General features: G+C 41.2%; 4 protein-coding genes across 5 annotated transcripts; 3 read left to right on the forward strand and 1 right to left on the reverse strand.

The window, feature by feature from the left end:
• Window positions 1-103: 103 nt before the first annotated feature.
• Window positions 104-6667, forward strand: LOC129586406 (protein zer-1 homolog). Of its 2 annotated transcripts, XM_055479636.1 has the most exons (15): window positions 104-335; window positions 399-488; window positions 2306-3256; window positions 3317-3457; window positions 3683-3815; window positions 3906-4049; window positions 4347-4529; window positions 4630-4864; window positions 4935-5077; window positions 5229-5344; window positions 5407-5595; window positions 5654-5751; window positions 5819-5948; window positions 6140-6193; window positions 6281-6667. In XM_055479636.1, exons 3-15 carry the CDS (start codon window positions 2421-2423, stop codon window positions 6321-6323), a joined length of 2445 nt encoding a protein of 814 aa, XP_055335611.1. In that variant the 5' UTR covers window positions 104-335; window positions 399-488; window positions 2306-2420; the 3' UTR covers window positions 6324-6667. The 2 variants fall into 2 exon arrangements, with proteins under 2 accessions (XP_055335611.1, XP_055335610.1); XM_055479635.1 differs by having other exon boundaries at window positions 104-488.
• Window positions 6560-8913, reverse strand: LOC129586409 (serine/threonine-protein kinase 19-like). The gene is made up of 7 exons (XM_055479646.1): window positions 8810-8913; window positions 8239-8522; window positions 7949-8097; window positions 7736-7877; window positions 7362-7609; window positions 7060-7145; window positions 6560-6943 (listed from the first exon to the last, which is right to left on the reverse strand). Exons 2-7 carry the CDS (start codon window positions 8384-8386, stop codon window positions 6904-6906), a joined length of 813 nt encoding a protein of 270 aa, XP_055335621.1. The 5' UTR covers window positions 8387-8522; window positions 8810-8913; the 3' UTR covers window positions 6560-6903.
• Window positions 8914-9064: 151 nt separating this feature from the next.
• On the forward strand, window positions 9065-11043 carry LOC129586312 (partner of Y14 and mago-like). Its single transcript, XM_055479460.1, has 3 exons — window positions 9065-9732; window positions 10212-10308; window positions 10367-11043. The coding sequence occupies exons 1-3, from the start codon at window positions 9666-9668 to the stop codon at window positions 10578-10580; spliced, it is 378 nt and encodes a 125-aa protein (XP_055335435.1). The 5' UTR covers window positions 9065-9665; the 3' UTR covers window positions 10581-11043.
• A 530-nt stretch (window positions 11044-11573) lies between these two features.
• Window positions 11574-16617, forward strand: LOC129586366 (actin-related protein 5-like). The gene is made up of 12 exons (XM_055479554.1): window positions 11574-11722; window positions 12012-12145; window positions 12231-12322; window positions 12430-12649; window positions 12784-12879; window positions 14353-14540; window positions 14719-14835; window positions 14917-15403; window positions 15481-15557; window positions 15635-15819; window positions 15899-16128; window positions 16204-16617. Exons 2-12 carry the CDS (start codon window positions 12019-12021, stop codon window positions 16410-16412), a joined length of 2028 nt encoding a protein of 675 aa, XP_055335529.1. The 5' UTR covers window positions 11574-11722; window positions 12012-12018; the 3' UTR covers window positions 16413-16617.
• Window positions 16618-16642: the final 25 nt, after the last annotated feature.

Genomic DNA, 16642 nt, shown 5'->3' on the forward strand with positions numbered 1-16642 from the left:
GCCTTTAGGCTCATGCGATCAATTCACTGTACCGCCATTGACGTCATCGCATGTGCTTTCTGTACAGTAGAGTGGAGTACCCGGCTTATGTTGGACAAGCAGAGTGTTTTTCTCCGTATCAGCATGCTACTGGGTAGGTGATCACGATTCACGGCTAGCGTTTACGGAAAAGTCTGTTGAAGTCAACTCCAAGCCCATGCTTATCGAATGCAAAATGTGAAATGTTTTGAAAATTCGATATTTATTTGGTTATTATCGTGTTGGTCTTCATATCTTTCTCGGGTATTAAAGGCCTCCTTGATGTATGCGTATTGTAATACAGCTTTGGATCTCTCGTGAGTGCATTCTAAATTGAGAGTTTGGACCAACGTGAGCTTGAATGCGTGATCATCTGGCAGGGTGGAAAACGTTCTGCTGTCAGCATTGAACATTCACAAGACGGGAACCTACTTGCAGATTTAACAGATTGTGGACTTTACATAGCAGAAGTACGTGTGTCTCACAAATCAGTATTTATTATTCAGTTTTAAATTGTGCATTACGATTACATGCTGAATTTTCTATTAAGCGAAGGGTTGACGTTAGGCTCGCCTTTCGACCTTAGATTTGTGAAAATAATTTGTTAGTTTAAGTTTAATGTAGGATATCGTTTTTCCCTCCAGTTTCGGGTTCCAGTTATGCCGCAGTATTTAAGTTTCATAGAATAAGCAAATTAACACGTTACAATTGTACGGTTTAAGGTAAAAATAATGAATTCCAAAGCGGAAAGAGTAATAAGATTAACAGCGTAATAGTATAATACATACCTTTGATAAAGCTGTAACCTGTTGGCCTTTTTAATGTTAGCGTTCTTTCTGGGTACCGTGGGTAGCATGAAATGGTCTCTCCGAAAGAGTAAGGAAGTTTGTGTCAGTATTGGCTATTGATCGTGAATACTATTACAATAAAACTCTACATACAGATACCTGTAGATGTTGTTGCTTACTTGGACCGCTTGGTCTCAGATTATTTCGTTTTGTTCCGAGACACTATTGAGGATCGACTATCGTATTATGAAGTTTGACCATCAGAATGCTCTATCGTTTCTTGGCAGCATGGATGGTTTTTAACGGCTTATCGGTGCGATTAGCTCATGTGCAGTAATAAAAAATCTTGTGCGCAATATCTGCTGTGCTGTTTCCTTAGCTTACATTGGTTTTGGTATTTATTAGCCAGTAGCCAGTGTGTGTCTAACAGTTTGGGCGTATACGTTTTTTACTTATTTTTGCAAATGTACGAAGATATGAATATTTATTATTACTTTTCTCAATTTTAATTTGTGGTTGTGTATTAGGTGGTGCTTTCCTGAAATTCTGGTCAAAATGTGTATTAGTGTTGCGAATATATATAAGCTTTGCAAACATGCTCGTATGTAATGTGTCAGTCGTCGTGGTTTGTTATGCAACATCGTCTGTCTTAGACTCTTAGCAGACAGTATCCTGTACCCTAATACTAGATTTATTTACAGCTTCTCACTTCTCAGGCATATTGCCGAGCAAGAGCAAGTTTCTGTCGTAACGTCAGTTATTCTCGCTAATTATGAAATTGCGTGTTATTCTCGCTAATTATGAAATTGCTTGTTTCCTGATATTCAGAGTATTTTGCATCTGTTTTATTTTTAACATCCTTCCAGTAGTTTAAAGTTTGCAAAAAACACAAAACCTTTCTTATTAATTTTACCGTAAATATGCTGTGAAAATTACACTTTCCAACATCAAAATGCGGAATTGTATTTATTGTTAGCTTCGAGAAACACTTGTTTAATCTGGTGATCTGGCAGGAAAATTGTGGTGAATTTACTGTCTTCTTTGCTGACTGGACAACCTTCTCATAGGCTAAACGAAAAATCATATGGTACTTTTCAGTACTGCAAATAAAATGGCATTATACATTGAAATTCGGTCTAGATTCGTGTTCAGGGTGACGTATTTTACGGAACGGATCTATTAATTGAATCTACAGTATGTTGCTTCTGAAATTTGATAGTCGCACGTGCAACTCACAATCGGTGCAAGCATTAAATTCGTTTTGTGTGCGCTTTCGAGGTTAAGAAACCTGTCAATGTTCCTCGGTTTGAACGTTCAAGTTCGAGCGCTTACATCTTGCACGAATATGCGGGTAAAGAAAACTCTTAGATATCAGGATGAATATTGATTTTGGGGATGAGGTTTCGACGTTAACTATGTTCCTAACTTATAGAAACGGATAGTAGTACACTCATTGCGTTCGCATTTCCGGTTGGGTGACAATCTAATGTTTTTTACAGACGCTCTGGAATGGGACATACGATCGGCTTGGCATGCCGATGTGATTGCTGCTGGATCATGGAAAATTGAGTTGTTTTGCTCCTTCTTCCTTGTATCATTGGTCAGCTATTTAAAATGGCTGCTGATTTATCGCCTCGAATCGAACATCAGGTGCTTCCTTTTGACGAATGGAAGAACAACTCCCCGCCGACATTACTGGAGAGTGCCTGCATGACGTTTCTGAAGAATCTGCCTCTATTCTGTGAAGTACGCAAGGATATTCTGTATCTGAAACCGGACATCGCTATTCCCGTTGGAGCGAGTGATGTTCTCTTGGAGAAATATGTCAGAATGCGCCATGTGATCGATCTGTCTAGTTTTGATAAAGTTCGGCGGGTTGTGGAGGCCGAAGACGATTCTTTCCTGAGTGTATTCTTTAATCATGACCACCGCGTGCAGACACGCCTCAAGCGGGCTCGGCTGGAAGATTTAAAGCTGACAGCTGATGTGGTAAACAATCTGATACGTTCGCATCTCGATTTGGAAGAGCTGTACATAAATGTTGCCGATACCAATGGGTCGATAATGGAAAGCATTACGCAGTTGGGATCGCGATTAACCAAGCTGAATTTCCATAATTTCCATAGTCTTTTCAGTGATGAAATGCAGAGATACTTTCGGGCCGATGATACCGGCTGTCCGTCGCCATATAAGCAAAGACAGTACATTGTCAATGCTCCCAATTTGTTATCGCTTGGTATTAAGAGGACGCAACTTCCCACGGTTGGAATGTTTAATCTTTTTCTAAAGCCCATGGTCAAGTTACAGCATCTGGACCTCTCGCTTAGCCTGGTCGGGAGTTTTGCTTTTTTTAATGGACATCTGCAGAAAACTCTGCAATCCCTGTGCTTGTATGGAGTGAAAATTAGTAATGATGATTTCCAAATCATTGCTACGCTTACGAAGCTAAAGTAATCATAATTCTCCATATTGAGTGGTTTCTAAAATAACGTTGAGTGGTTTATGTGCAGATACCTGGATGTCTCGCAGGCGGAAATTTTGCCTGATCAAAATCCATCATGCTTGCGCCTTTTGAATGAAAGTCTTCCAGATCTGGAATATCTAGATATTTCCTACACATGCCTATGCGACCCCATTGCCGGTGCTGTTGGGTACGTTTTTCGGTTATGATATTCGTAAAATTGAAGAAAATTCAAGTATTTACTTTACTATGAATCATGAAACATTCAACGGGCAGAAATCATATTATTTTCTGTATTATTTAATGCTACAAAGACTGACACCGTCACTGCGGAGAATCCCTTGTTGTTGTATTACCGGTCGTTTGTTTTAAATCTGATTCTTGCAACTAAAATTTCAGTGGTGATTGTTTTTAGGCCTGATTCGCGTTTAAATGACGTCCCTAGTTCGATAGAAGGACTTCGCGGACGAAAAAAGCCGTTAGAGTTCCTTGGTCTTTTTCAATGCCGTAACGGGGCATGCCAGTGGAGTATGATCCCTGCATTACGCGTAAGATATCTCTAAGGAAGTCAGCCAGCGTTGATTGCTGACAGGATGTGGTTGTGCACGGTCCATTAAGCATTTCTGGTCGCGTTACAGGTTTCCGGGGATGCCAATGAAGCGCAGATCGTCATAAGTCTTCAGATCTACATGTATCGACCGCGTTATCTGCACAAAGCTCTTAACGATGCTTACCGTCTTTTGCGCTATGAAATCTGTACGAAGCCACATCTTATATTAAAGGTAAGTTGGTTTGAAATATTGCGGATTACTACTTGCATGTTTTTTGTTCGGGCGATTGAGTCTGTTTCAGGACGCCGTTAAACATTGGTTGTATTAATAAACAGGGCAAATAAACCAGCGTTGCGTTAGTAAGCGCATGATGCTATTTTGGAATAGCTTGATGTTGATTGCTTTTATAAGCAGTCACGACAGACAATCCAGTGCTTTTCGTGGTCATGCGTAATCGAAATTTGCCTTTTGATGTTGCACTCTGGGGGAAATCGCGATCAAATTCCTGCATGACGATCTTTATTACAGCTTATTCTGGATGCCATGTTTATGTATCCCAAGTCGATGAGGATCCAGATAGCCGGGAGTGCTGCATTATTCTATGTCGTTCGGAATGATGGGACGAAGAATATGAAGATGGATCCGTATATGCGACGACAAGTGATTCGTGCTATCGTTATGGCTATGGGCAACAATCTTAACGAGCAAACGGTAAAGGCTTTGAAAGCGCTAGGTTTCTTCCATTAGAAGTAATCTTGTGCCGTAATCATGCTGTTAAGGAAATATTTATCTTTGATATTTACCGTTGCAGATGCTGCGGAATGGGTGCTTGACCCTATGCCAGTTCCACATCCCCAATGAAGTGATGTTCCTGTATCGTGATGTAGTAACGGTGCTGCTTAAAATGCTCCGTCTAGCCGGATTGGATGAGTTTCTTCTGCGGATTGGGGTTTTGTTGTTGAACAGTTTGGCTTGTCAAGTGGAGAATGAGCACAAGATGATGGTGGGCGAGATGAAAGCAGTGGAAACTATGATTGATATTATTGGTAGGATGGGAAGTGTTGTTGGTTATGCCATGGCATCGCTTAATCGATTCCACTGTTTTCATGCATACAGAAAATCGTTTACGTGATAACAACTGTGATGAAGTCATGGAAGTATCGTGGAGTATGATGTGGAACGTCACGGATGAGACACCCAAGAACTGCGAGCGGTTTCTGGACAAAAATGGGATGGGACTGTTTTTGCGCTGTTTGACAGTGAGTTGTTTTCGTAAATTTGCTTTGTAAATGTAAGTACTTCCCTGCAGTTGTACTTCAGTACTTTATTTTAGTCTCTGAATTATCACGCAAGGCTTAATAAGGGGGAAATTGCTAAGAAATTCTAACCTTGATTTATTCCCTAATACAGACCTTTTCTGACCGTGGAGAGTTGTTAAGAAACATGATGGGACTGCTGGGTAACGTAGCGGAAGTTCAACATCTGCGGAATAAGCTCATGAATTCTCAGTATATCAAAGTATTCAGGTAAAGCGTTTTGGATCGCTTGCAAAATTGTATATGGTGACATGTCGCGATGGTTTGTTCAGTAATTTGCTGGACAGCACAAGCGACGGTATTGAAGTGAGTTATAATGCCTGCGGAGTGTTAGCCCATATTTGCTCGGATGGACCAACGGTTTGGACAATTGATACACCCACGTATCAAGAGATCCAAGATAAAATGATCGACGCTATTAATCGCTGGCCGCTGCGCTCTAAACGGAACATCAATTATCGGTAGGACCCGGATTTTCCCGTTTTTGCTTGCTTGGAATCGTAATACCTGCATACTTAGGAGTTTTGAACCCATTCTGCGGCTCATCCCGTGGGCTCATTCCCCTGCTTCTCAGCACTGGGCTTGCTGGGCACTGGCCAATCTCACAAGAGTTTACCGTAAGTTATCTTGGTGCAGTGAGCAGCATATGAAAAATGTTCGATTACAAAATGCGTTTTATTTCAGCTGATAAGTATTGTCCCTTACTGGAGAAAGAACGAGGTTTGGAACGACTGCAGCCACTAAAGGATGCGGAAACTCCAGCGAGAGTTGATACCAAAAAGTTGGTCAACAAAGTCTTCTCGCATTATGAACGGTATGGTTACTTATTGTTAGGAATATTTGTTGTAAATTTATCCCCATTCTGTGTTCGGAAAGCACCAATTTGATTAAGAATACCAGTTTGTAAATGGTGAACATAAGCGTAAGAATGGGATTAAAGCAACTCGTTGATTGATTAACGTAGCATCGGGCTATTAGCCCTCACGTTCAAGCATTTGTTTGCAGATTTCTGGATAGAATACCCGTGGAAGCCTGGTCGGACGGAGAGATGGATGTTAGGTAAGTATGTTGGTTTATGTTACTACATAATTTAGCGTGGAATTTTAAGTTGCATCTTGATCTGTTACTAAGTATGATTGGTTGCAGTGATTTGGAAGTTGACATGGAAATAGGTGATGCCGATTCATGAATTCCTTACCCTTCGGCTAATGGAATTTTGTGCTTGATGTAAATGGCTCTTGGTGAGCCCAGATTGCCCCGATCGCGAGAGAACCGAGAGGACTGCTGATAACAGTTTTTGACCTCTTGTGGTTTTGGTGTAATCGCTGAGATCTTTTGTTGAAGATTGTATCCTTTTATTTGTTCTTATACTATGAGTTGTAGCTTAAAATCGGTGACACTGGAATTTAGTTTGTTCTAATCCTCCACGCTATTTTTCCACAGAGTTTTAATTCTCTACTTACGTAACGGGCTGTATTGTACACACGGAAAACATTGCAGTTTAAGTGAGCAAAACTAAGAATCTCACTCGTATTCCAGCAGCAACGGATCATTCGAGCCTGAATTACAGTACTGTACTGCGAACCATTAAATGAAAATCTCGAAAACTTGAAATAAAAAAAAATATTAAACAGAACGCCACAAAACGAGTTTCAACCAAACATTAGCATGCAAAAACTCAAGCTTAAGAGATCCCGATGGTCCATGGTATGGAAATGAGCATATAAACTAGATTTCTTTGAGTCATCGGTGAGCAAAGCAGCCCAGTCTCAGCGATAGCGCAAGATGCGACCAGATGATGTGTTTGCACTGAAGAAAAAACGGAACATCGTCAGCCATTTGATGATATAATGATAAGCGTGCACGATAGCCGTTGAAAGTGTCGGAAACTTATTGGAGTTGCCGGCAATTAGTGGCCGTTTTACCTTTCAACAAGGTCACCGCCGATAATGTCATGGATGGCATAATGCATCCCGATGCAGCGCTTAGGAAGTCCTCGGTGTATTAGTTCCTATGTGAACGAGAAAGCACCATTCATTTCGCAGTCCTACCGTTTTTAAAATAATCACAATCTAGTAAAAGTAAGGAATTACGAAGGTAATGGCAAGCAGACGAAAGACTATCAGCCGGATCAAAAAATCATAATACGCTGATAAGCTACGGGATATTATCTTTGTGTCATAAAGAAAACGATTTATTAGCTTGCAAGTCAGAAATAACAGCTCACAGTTTCCAAAATGCTGGAGTATTTCGACTTCCTGATCATGGTAAGGACCTTTTCACGTCCACTGTGGAACGTTTTGATGAATTGGCCCGCGCCGGGAAACGACACCCACCAACTTTTAACGTCACGAAGAATCAAAACGCCGACTTTGACTAAACTTTGAATGTTTTCGTCTGAAAACATCCTCTCCTTGTTCAGATCTGCCGTAGTGATCGAAACTTCAAAATTTTCGATCATGTCGAGAAATCTTTCTGTAAAATAACGATATCCTAGATAACGTTTAAAAGGGAAATCGGGCAGCTGATATCCTCTGACACGTACTTCAACAGACAAACTAAACCAATGCCATTTCGTAGCAAATGAAAACTCAAACTGACCAATAAGCAAAGGATTCTGCAAGCGATCCCGAGAGTAGCCCCGAACATGCTCCCGGTAATCCTCGGTTTTTATTAATGCTATTTCATCGCCGCGGAGATCGAATTTGATAAATCTGATTTCATTGCGCTGACGGAGAACATTCTAAACAACAAACGAAGAGCTAGTTGATGTTTACGATTTAACAAATAAATTCATAGCGGAATGAAGCGTACCACTTCGCGATCAATTTCAGTTCGAGATTTACGTGGCAACATGCTGTACAGTTGGTGTCTGAATATCACAGGAGGGAAATGATAATTAAAGCGATCCAAGGGAAAATTGCGTCGGAGTTGATCAATGGAAGAACGGACTGTTAAAATTTCTACAATAAAATAATTCCATAGAAATGAATTTGATGGACAGTTAGGTGTAATCATAATGAACAATAAGGAGTACTGAATAGCAGTACTAAAGCCTAAACGGTTTAGGCTAAACCGACAGAGTAAACCTGCGATCTGCCTACCTTCGCGCGATGAACTGCGGAATTTCTTAACCGATACGGACATTTCTTCATTTAATCCCGCATTTAAATTTCCGCTTGTGTTTGTCAGGGAATCTGCACGGCGCTTGTGGCCAGCAGCCGTGTTTGCTCCGACCGAATCCAAATCCATGGCTTCGAATTCTTCGTGCAGAATGGTGGCGAGTGTGGAAGGCAGTCTAGAAACCGTAGTGGCACTCGCTGCGACCAGAAATGTTTCGGGCTATCGAGTATCGGGTACTAAGGTTCAGCTGAACTTGAATATAATCCTGAAAGCATCACTCCAAGAATGGTCCACTTGATTCAAAAAGTGAACAGTTGTTCGAAAATCGGAACAATCAACCTGATTATGAATTAATAGCACATAAAGCCTAAAGGAATAGCCAGTAAAACTGTAAAAGAGCAGTACAGTACACAAACAAGGCAAATTATTATTATTGATTACTGTCAAATGTCAGTAAGTTGCAGAACACAATGATGTTCTGTGATCTTCACTCATTTTATGAATAAGTTATAAATATCACCCTAGCTTCTCCAAACCTAATTAACTTTTTACCACGAAAAGATGCTATTTCGTAATATGGAAGAAAAGTTTTGCAGGGACAGAAGTAAAAACGGGTATCAAATTTTGCAAGTAGCGCAATGAACCCGTCTATTTCGTAGAGTGAGGGCTGTATAGAGTGTAGACACTGGAAAACACAATGAGGACATAAAGAAGTACGTACAATGCAGTATGCTGATGAGCCGACCGCCCGACCGTAGACCACTGGGTCTGACTGGTGAAATCTGATAATCGACAAAACAGTGAGAATCGGAAATTTTTTATAATCAGTTTTATTCCAATATCTGGCTTTTAAATTTAGACGCTGTTTTCAAGTTTCCGACGGAAGCGGACTTTTTCGGGTTCTTTACTTTGAATCCCTTGGAAGAATTGTACCGCTTGCCTTGCAGGCGCTGGTTGCGCGAATCGCTTGTTACTTGTTACGTTAGACTTATTACTTGTAGCTTGTTTAACGACGATACTCGATAGTGTTGCTAATAGTTTTATGCTGCACCGAACAGCGAATTGTGGAAGATATCTGGAGACGCATTCATCAAATGCTCTTGTTAAATTGGTAGAAGGAAACATATCTTTTCGGTTGCCGGTGATTTCTGATTAGTTTTGTCTTGGCCGCAAACGCAAGGAACGGTAGCTTCATCGTATACGAGTGTTTACACCGACGCAGTCCATGGCAGACTGTCGGTGAAGAATTTTGATATTATTATCTATATAATATATTCTTATTATTCCGGGACTTCTGCGGTTGGTTTTGCCCACGAAATTATTATTTGCTTTGTTTGACAGTTTGATCTACGTTGTGCCGGACTGATTTTATATATCTGCGTAAATCGTTATAATTATTTGGACAGTAATGGCCACTGGCGCAGATTCCTCCGGAAATATTAAACCTCTGCAACAGTATTCGAAAGATCCTTCTGGTGAGAATTTTTGGTAAATAATAGCGAATGCAGGGTATTTGCAGTCATACGGCTCATACCAACTACATACCGAGGAAGCTTCTTTGATTCTTGTGGTGTTATTTGTAAATTAATACTGTAAGAGTGAACTGTGAACTATGAATTTATTAAACTGTATTTGATTTTTAACTCGAGTTGCACATTGCAAATCAGTAAAGGCTAAAGCTGTTTAAATACTGATAACAAATTACAGTACGTAGTCAATTCTGCATTTTTAAACCGGTCGCCGATTATATATCCGTGCAGCAAGTCCGTCCCGGTAAATCTGTGCATAAGCCATAAATGCGGTGAATAAATCCGATAATAAATAAACAAGAGGTCGCATTGACTTAGAATTTTTAGAATACAGTCTGAATTCTGATCTACAATTTTACAGTAAAAATATTTACCTTTACAATACTCATACTAACTACCAATACTCAAACCAATCGCTTGAATAGGGGCTACCATAATTCCGGCATCAAAAAGGGCAGATGGAACGTGGCGGAAACCCATTCGTGTGAAGGAGGGATTTGTTCCACAAGACGAAATTCCTGCGTACGATCGGTTCCAACTTTTGAACTCTGCTGTTTCTATATATTATCTTTGTTTTCAGGTACAAAACGAAACAGGAAATAATTCGCACAAACATCCCCTCAGGGCCATTTGGACTGGACCCCGCAGACGCTCCTGCCCAAGCGGACAAAGTGCTTTCTAAATCGGCGAAAAAGAGAGCGAAACAAAAAGAGAAAAAAGCACAGGAACATTCCGAAGACGTGGCTGAACATATGCAGAGCCTTAGCATAAGCAAGAATACCAAAGCATCGTGATAAACATTTTTGCGAGACTTGATTCTGCGGATGGTTGGGTCATTGGGTGGCATCCTGACAGCGCATGTGCATGCTGTTCTGTTGACTGGAAATTGTGTGCGACAGCAAACACTACCAGTTTATCTTTTTAACGTCACAGTTACACCACTGGCCTGATTTTTATGGTTTCCGAGCTGGGTTTGTGTATTGGTTACCGTATTGTTGTCTTCGTTATTGTTGTAGATTAATTTTTATTTTTTGACTTTTTTAATCGCTTTTCCTGCTTTGTTGAAAGATCGTCGCCTTAATGCCGATTTCCGTAAAAATTTACGTTCAGATTTTAACATTTGTCTCGTTATCATTTGTTAGTAACATGAGTGCAATACTATGTTATTGTGCAGCAGTGGCGTTTTAAGCAATTTTATTGCTGATTTTACTGGCATTGCACCATTTGTGGACCCTCCGGTTGTCGAGCGACAACGTAACAGAAGCACGCGTGCGGTGGCCCATGCCACAGGCTGTTTTAACGTAAATCTTTGAAAATTCATAACTTTGTTCATTCCTCCATTAAATTTTTATGCATAGTCTTGAAAAATGCAGAATAATACACAGTATCAGGCAAAAGAAATGCTTTTTAATTTTTCTTTCAGGATTGTGCGCTGTTAGCCTGCGCGGCTAGCATAGCCGCCTATGGAGGATTTCCCATAGGCGGCTATGTTAACCGCAGAGGCTCATACTGCATTACCCTAAAGAAGAAACAGAAAACATTTATTTTGCCTAATACTGTGTGTTATTCTGCATTTTTTAAGACTATACATAAAAATTTAATGCAGTAGTGAAAAAAGTTATGAATTTTCAAAGATTTACGTCAAAACAGCCTGGCATGGCCATGCACGCGTTTGTTACGTTGTCGCTCGACAACCGAGGGTCCACAATGGTGCAATGCCAGTAAAATCAGCAATAAAATTGCTTAAAACGCCACTGCTGCACAATAACATAGCATTGCACTCGTAACATCCCTTGACATGTTTGCCTTCCCGCGGCGCCATCCGGCGGTGATGCTGGAATGCTGGAACTGTTATTTGAAAATTAAAACGTGCCATTGCGCTACGATTGTTCAGTGCATTTCTTGCCTACCTTAGAGGGCGGTTTGGTGCTAATAAGTAACTGCGTTAACTTTTTTCCCTTACAGTTTACTCATAAAGGCTAAACTGCTGAAGCCATGATTTATGGCGGTTTGTGTATGGCGGTTTCGTTCCCAAGGGCAAAATATAAGAACGAAACGTTATATGAATCGCACTGGGAGAAGAAACTTTGAATTGTTCCCAGTTCCTGCGACAAAAAATAATAAACAACTTCTTTGAAGCCTTTATCGGTGTAACTCAGTAAACTGTAGGGCATTGGCCTCTCGGTTTTCACTTTTCACATACAAGATACAGCGTTTGATTGCAGATCCAGGATGGATGTTGTTTCGGAATTTAATGGCGATATTATCGAATTCAAGGACGATGGAGCGCGACTGCACGGTATTTTCCCCTTCACAGCCGCTTTGAGAAAGGAGAATCCGGCGTTAGTGATTGACAACGGTGAGCCAGTGCGGTTCGGTAGCAGGAGGGTACGGCATGATCGAGATGGTTAAATCTTAATCTTGCGCTTTCAACTTATTATTAGGCTCGTGGCAGATTCGCGCTGGCTGGTCAACCGACTCCCATCCAGCCTTTGCCTTCTACAATTTGTTAGCCAAGCATAAGGGAAAGAAAGGGGTAAGGAGGGTATCTTTTAGACCCTGTTGAGTGGTCTAACTAGTACCACAGCTTGCTTTGCGTGCTTGCTGTGATCAGTACCGTATTTGTTCTGTGCTTGGTTCCAGGATCTGGAGCCCGTATTTATCGGGAACGACCTGCGCCCTATCGAAGCGCTGCGCTGGATGGTTCGGTCGCCGTTTGACGGCAACGTTGTGGTGCAGTATGATTATCAGGAAGCGATCTTTGATTATGTTTTGGCCAGTTTGGGACTATCGGAGGAGCAGAAGCTGGAAATGCCGCTTGTTATAACCGAGCCTTTGCTCAATCCGCTATACTGCCGGAAACGTAAGTCGTGCCGATTTTTAATTCAAACTAGTCTGCAGTTGTGAGATAACAATAAATTGACCACTTTACCTGCGCTTCTCGGGTGGATCTCGGCGTGTTGCTGGTTACCCAGAATATTGTTGTGTTTTTTGCAGATATGAGCGAGCTTCTGTTCGAGTGTTATGCTTTTCCGCATGTGGCCTACGGCGTTGATGGTGCCTTCAGCTTCTACAAGAATTTCCAAGGAACAGGTTGGTTTTGTTGTTATCTTTATATTCATACAAGCTTACCGACCAAAGCGTATTTATGCGCCGTTTTTAACTCCTCGATAACTCGTGGTCAGTTTAAGTCTAGCTTGGTCTTAAAAAATTCCATATTTTCCATAGGTGTGCCAATGGATTTTTGTTTGTTTTTAATAACCAGTGGTCAGAAGATGGTTTCACCAGGTCTTAAGTATAGGAAACGTGAACAGCACTCGAAGAAGTATTCACTGCACAGCAATAAAAAGTGCTTTACAACATAATAACTGTAACCACGGAGACTACAGAGTCTGTATAGCGGATGCATAAATAAATACTTGCTCTTTAGGTAAAATTTGTATATTATTACGTCATGCAAAAGTCCATACGTATTTCAGAGCGTCAAAACGTCAGAAATTCAAAACGTAAGAACGTCAGAGCGTCATAAAGTGAGAACATCGGAACGTTAGAACGTAAGAACGTCATAAAGTAAGAACGTTAGAACGTTAGAACGTCAGAACGTTAGAACGTCAGAATGTTAGAACGCTAGAACGCCAAACGTCAGAAGGGCATAACGTCAGAACGTCATAAAGTGAGAACAACAGAACGTTAGAACGTTATTAGAACGCCAAACGTTAGAGAAAGTCAGAACGTTAGAACGTCAGAACGTTAGAACGTTAGAACGCCAAACGTCAGAACGTCATAAAGTAAGAAGATCAAAACGTTAGAACGCCAAACGTTAGAACGTCAGAACGTTAGAACGCCAGAACGTTAGAACGTTAGAACGTCAGAACGTTAAAACGTTAGAACGTCAGAGTGTTAGAACTCTAGAACGCCAAACGTCAGAACGGCATAACGTCAGAACGTCGTAAAGTGAGAACATCAGAACGTTAGAACGTTAGAACGTTATTAGAACGCCAAACGTTAGAGAACGTCAGAACGTTAGAACGTCAGAACGTTAGAACGTTAGAACGTCATAACGTTAGAACGTCAGAACGTCATAAAGTAATAACATCAGAACGTAAGAACGTCAAAACGTGATAAAGTAAAAACGTCATGAAGTACGAACATCAGAACGTTAGAACGTCAGAACGCCAGAACGTCATAACGTTAGAACGTCACAACATCAAAACTTCAGAACGCGAAAAATTAAAATTGTCAGAACGTCAGAAATTCCGAACGTCAGCCTTTATATATTTATAATGACCTTTCCAAAACAAAGCCAATACTATCCAGTACTTAAGTGCCGAGCGCGGATGCGCGAGGCTACCTTGTATTTGTTAAAACTAAATTAAAATTGTTTTATTTGTTGGTTTTTTCAAGCATTATTCAGTGATCTGTGAGAATTTGCTTTTTGATGCCTGTTATGGCAAAATTACAGTATATATTTTATAGATACAGTATATATTTTATAAATTACAGTATATATTTACAGTTTTGGCATTCTATATTTTATGGATATCTAACTCCCGGAATGCTTCACAGGAGATGGGATAGTTATTAATGCTGGGAACGTATGCACTCACATCATTCCCATTCTGAATGGCCAGATGGATATCGGCCATGCTCGTCGCATTGATCTCGGAGGACTGAATATGACTCTGTACATGCAACGTCTACTGCAGCTGAAATATCCGGTGCATGCAGCTAGCATTACCATTTCCAGAATGGAGGTAGAGCGCTTGTCGGAAAAAAGGTTTTAGCATATTAAAATATTGTTTTTGAACATATGCCGCCTGACTTTGAGGTTTTAACGACAGGCAATTTACCTGACTGGAATTTTAAATATGCTTAGGCTTTGAACACTGTAGTTTTGGTTATCTCACCTAATCCCGCTGTTCCCATTTTCAGGAGATAGTTCACGGTTACTGCTTTTTCGCTGATAATTATGCAACGGAACTGGCGAAGTGGCGTAGCAAGGGACACCATAGGAGTTCGGTTTTGTACTTCCAGTTGCCATTCCAGGCTGTAAAGAAGAATTTAACCTATCCGTCCTAGTTGACGATACCTTTCTTTTACAAAAATAGTTGATTTTTTTCCCTGTTTTAGGCTGGTCCTCCTGCTGCGACACAAGAGGAAATCGATGCTCGTCGTGAAGAAAACGCTCAGAGGCTGCGTGAAATGAATCGCAAGCGGCGTTTGGAAAAACTTAAAGAGGAGGAAGAGCGACGCGAAAAACTGTTGAATCTCCAGGAGCAGTTGAACACGAAAGGCCTAAAACAGGCTAAAGAGGAACTTAAAGCATTGAGGGTGAAATCGATGGAAGCGCTGCAAACAGAGGTTGCTCAGCTGACTTCCACGATTGAGCGTACTCGAGAGCGACTGGAGCAAAAGCCGGTTGCAGAGCCGAATGCGGCCAGCGCTGAGCAGCCCATGGATCCGGAAACCGTTGCCGTTTATGTTGCAGATTTGAAGGAACAACGCCACCGACTCCACGAACAAAAAATCCAGCGCAAACAGAGAAAACTGGAACTAGGAAAACGCCGTAGTTATGCTTCCCAACAGCGCATGAAAATTCTTACACAGTTGGCAAGCGGTAAAGTAAAGCGGTTAAAATTTTGTCGTAGAGCGGTTCTTAAGTTTCATTCATCAAGAGTTTCTGTTTCACTGCAGGGCGGACGGGTAAGAAAACCAAGAAAGAGGACACCTTTGGAAAAAATGACGAGGATTGGTTGGTGTATAGAGAAATTGTAAGAAGGTGTTTAGTTATGAGATTCAGGCATTCAGCTGTTTAGTTGCATGTGAGAACCGTGCTTTTTCTTGCCAGAATAAAGAAGCAGGTGAATCTGACTCTGAAGAAGAGCGAATGCAGATGGAGGAAATTGAAAGTCTTTTGTTGAAATACGATCCCGTATTTCGAAAAGAGTACGAAAAATCTCAGGCTATCGCAGCCGGCGTCCCGCCCAAGTCGCCCGAATACTACCGGTTAGAAGTTGGCGTTGAACGATTTAGGTAAGGCGGTCAGACTTGATGCGTTCCAAGATAGGTACCTACTTGACATTCCGGAGTTTAATCTTGTTATTCGGCATAGGGTTCCAGAAATTCTTTTTCAGCCATCACTGGTTGGCATTGATGAAATGGGTATTTTGGATACGCTGGAATATTTATTTAGCGAATACCCCGAAGATATTCAAAAGCGACTGGTCCAGAATGTGTTTTTAACTGGTGGATGCACGAATCTTCCGGGCATGGATCAACGACTGCAAAATGAACTTGCCAGTTGTCTCCCTTATGACACGCCTTTTAATATTGTCCAAGCTGGTAATTTGATCAATTCTGTTATCGTACAGCAACAACTCCTTGCGACATGTAACTATATCATCTTTTAATTTGCAGCCGATTCCACGGACGATGCATGGGCGGGAGCGTCTTTATGGGCGCGGAACACAACCATAGAAGACGGTTATCTTAGCAAACAAATGTACTTAGAAAATGGCCCAGGATTTTGTAAAGAGCATCCTCTCAGTAATAAGTATCGTCTTCCCCCTGTACGACCGGTAGAAGCTGCTGAAGCCAAAAAACAGAGCGGAAGCAAAGGGAAGTGATTCCCTTATGTGCAAAATAATTCCTGAGAAACCCCAATGGGTGGTCGAATTTTCCGTTCCGACGTCTGCGATCTCAGTTTTCATGTTTAACTTTTTGTAAGCAGACGAAATGGTTTTATTGAATCAAACTTGTATTCGATCTATATTGTATTTGTATTGTTCAAGTGTTTTATCGCAGCGCTCAAAATAAACGCGCTGTACGGTGCACTGGCGCTGAACTGACCGAAGGC

The sequence above is a fragment of the Paramacrobiotus metropolitanus genome, unplaced genomic scaffold, assembly GCF_019649055.1.
Source record: "Paramacrobiotus metropolitanus isolate TYO unplaced genomic scaffold, Prichtersi_v1.0 Parri_scaffold0000020, whole genome shotgun sequence".
NCBI lineage: Eukaryota > Metazoa > Tardigrada > Eutardigrada > Parachela > Macrobiotidae > Paramacrobiotus > Paramacrobiotus metropolitanus.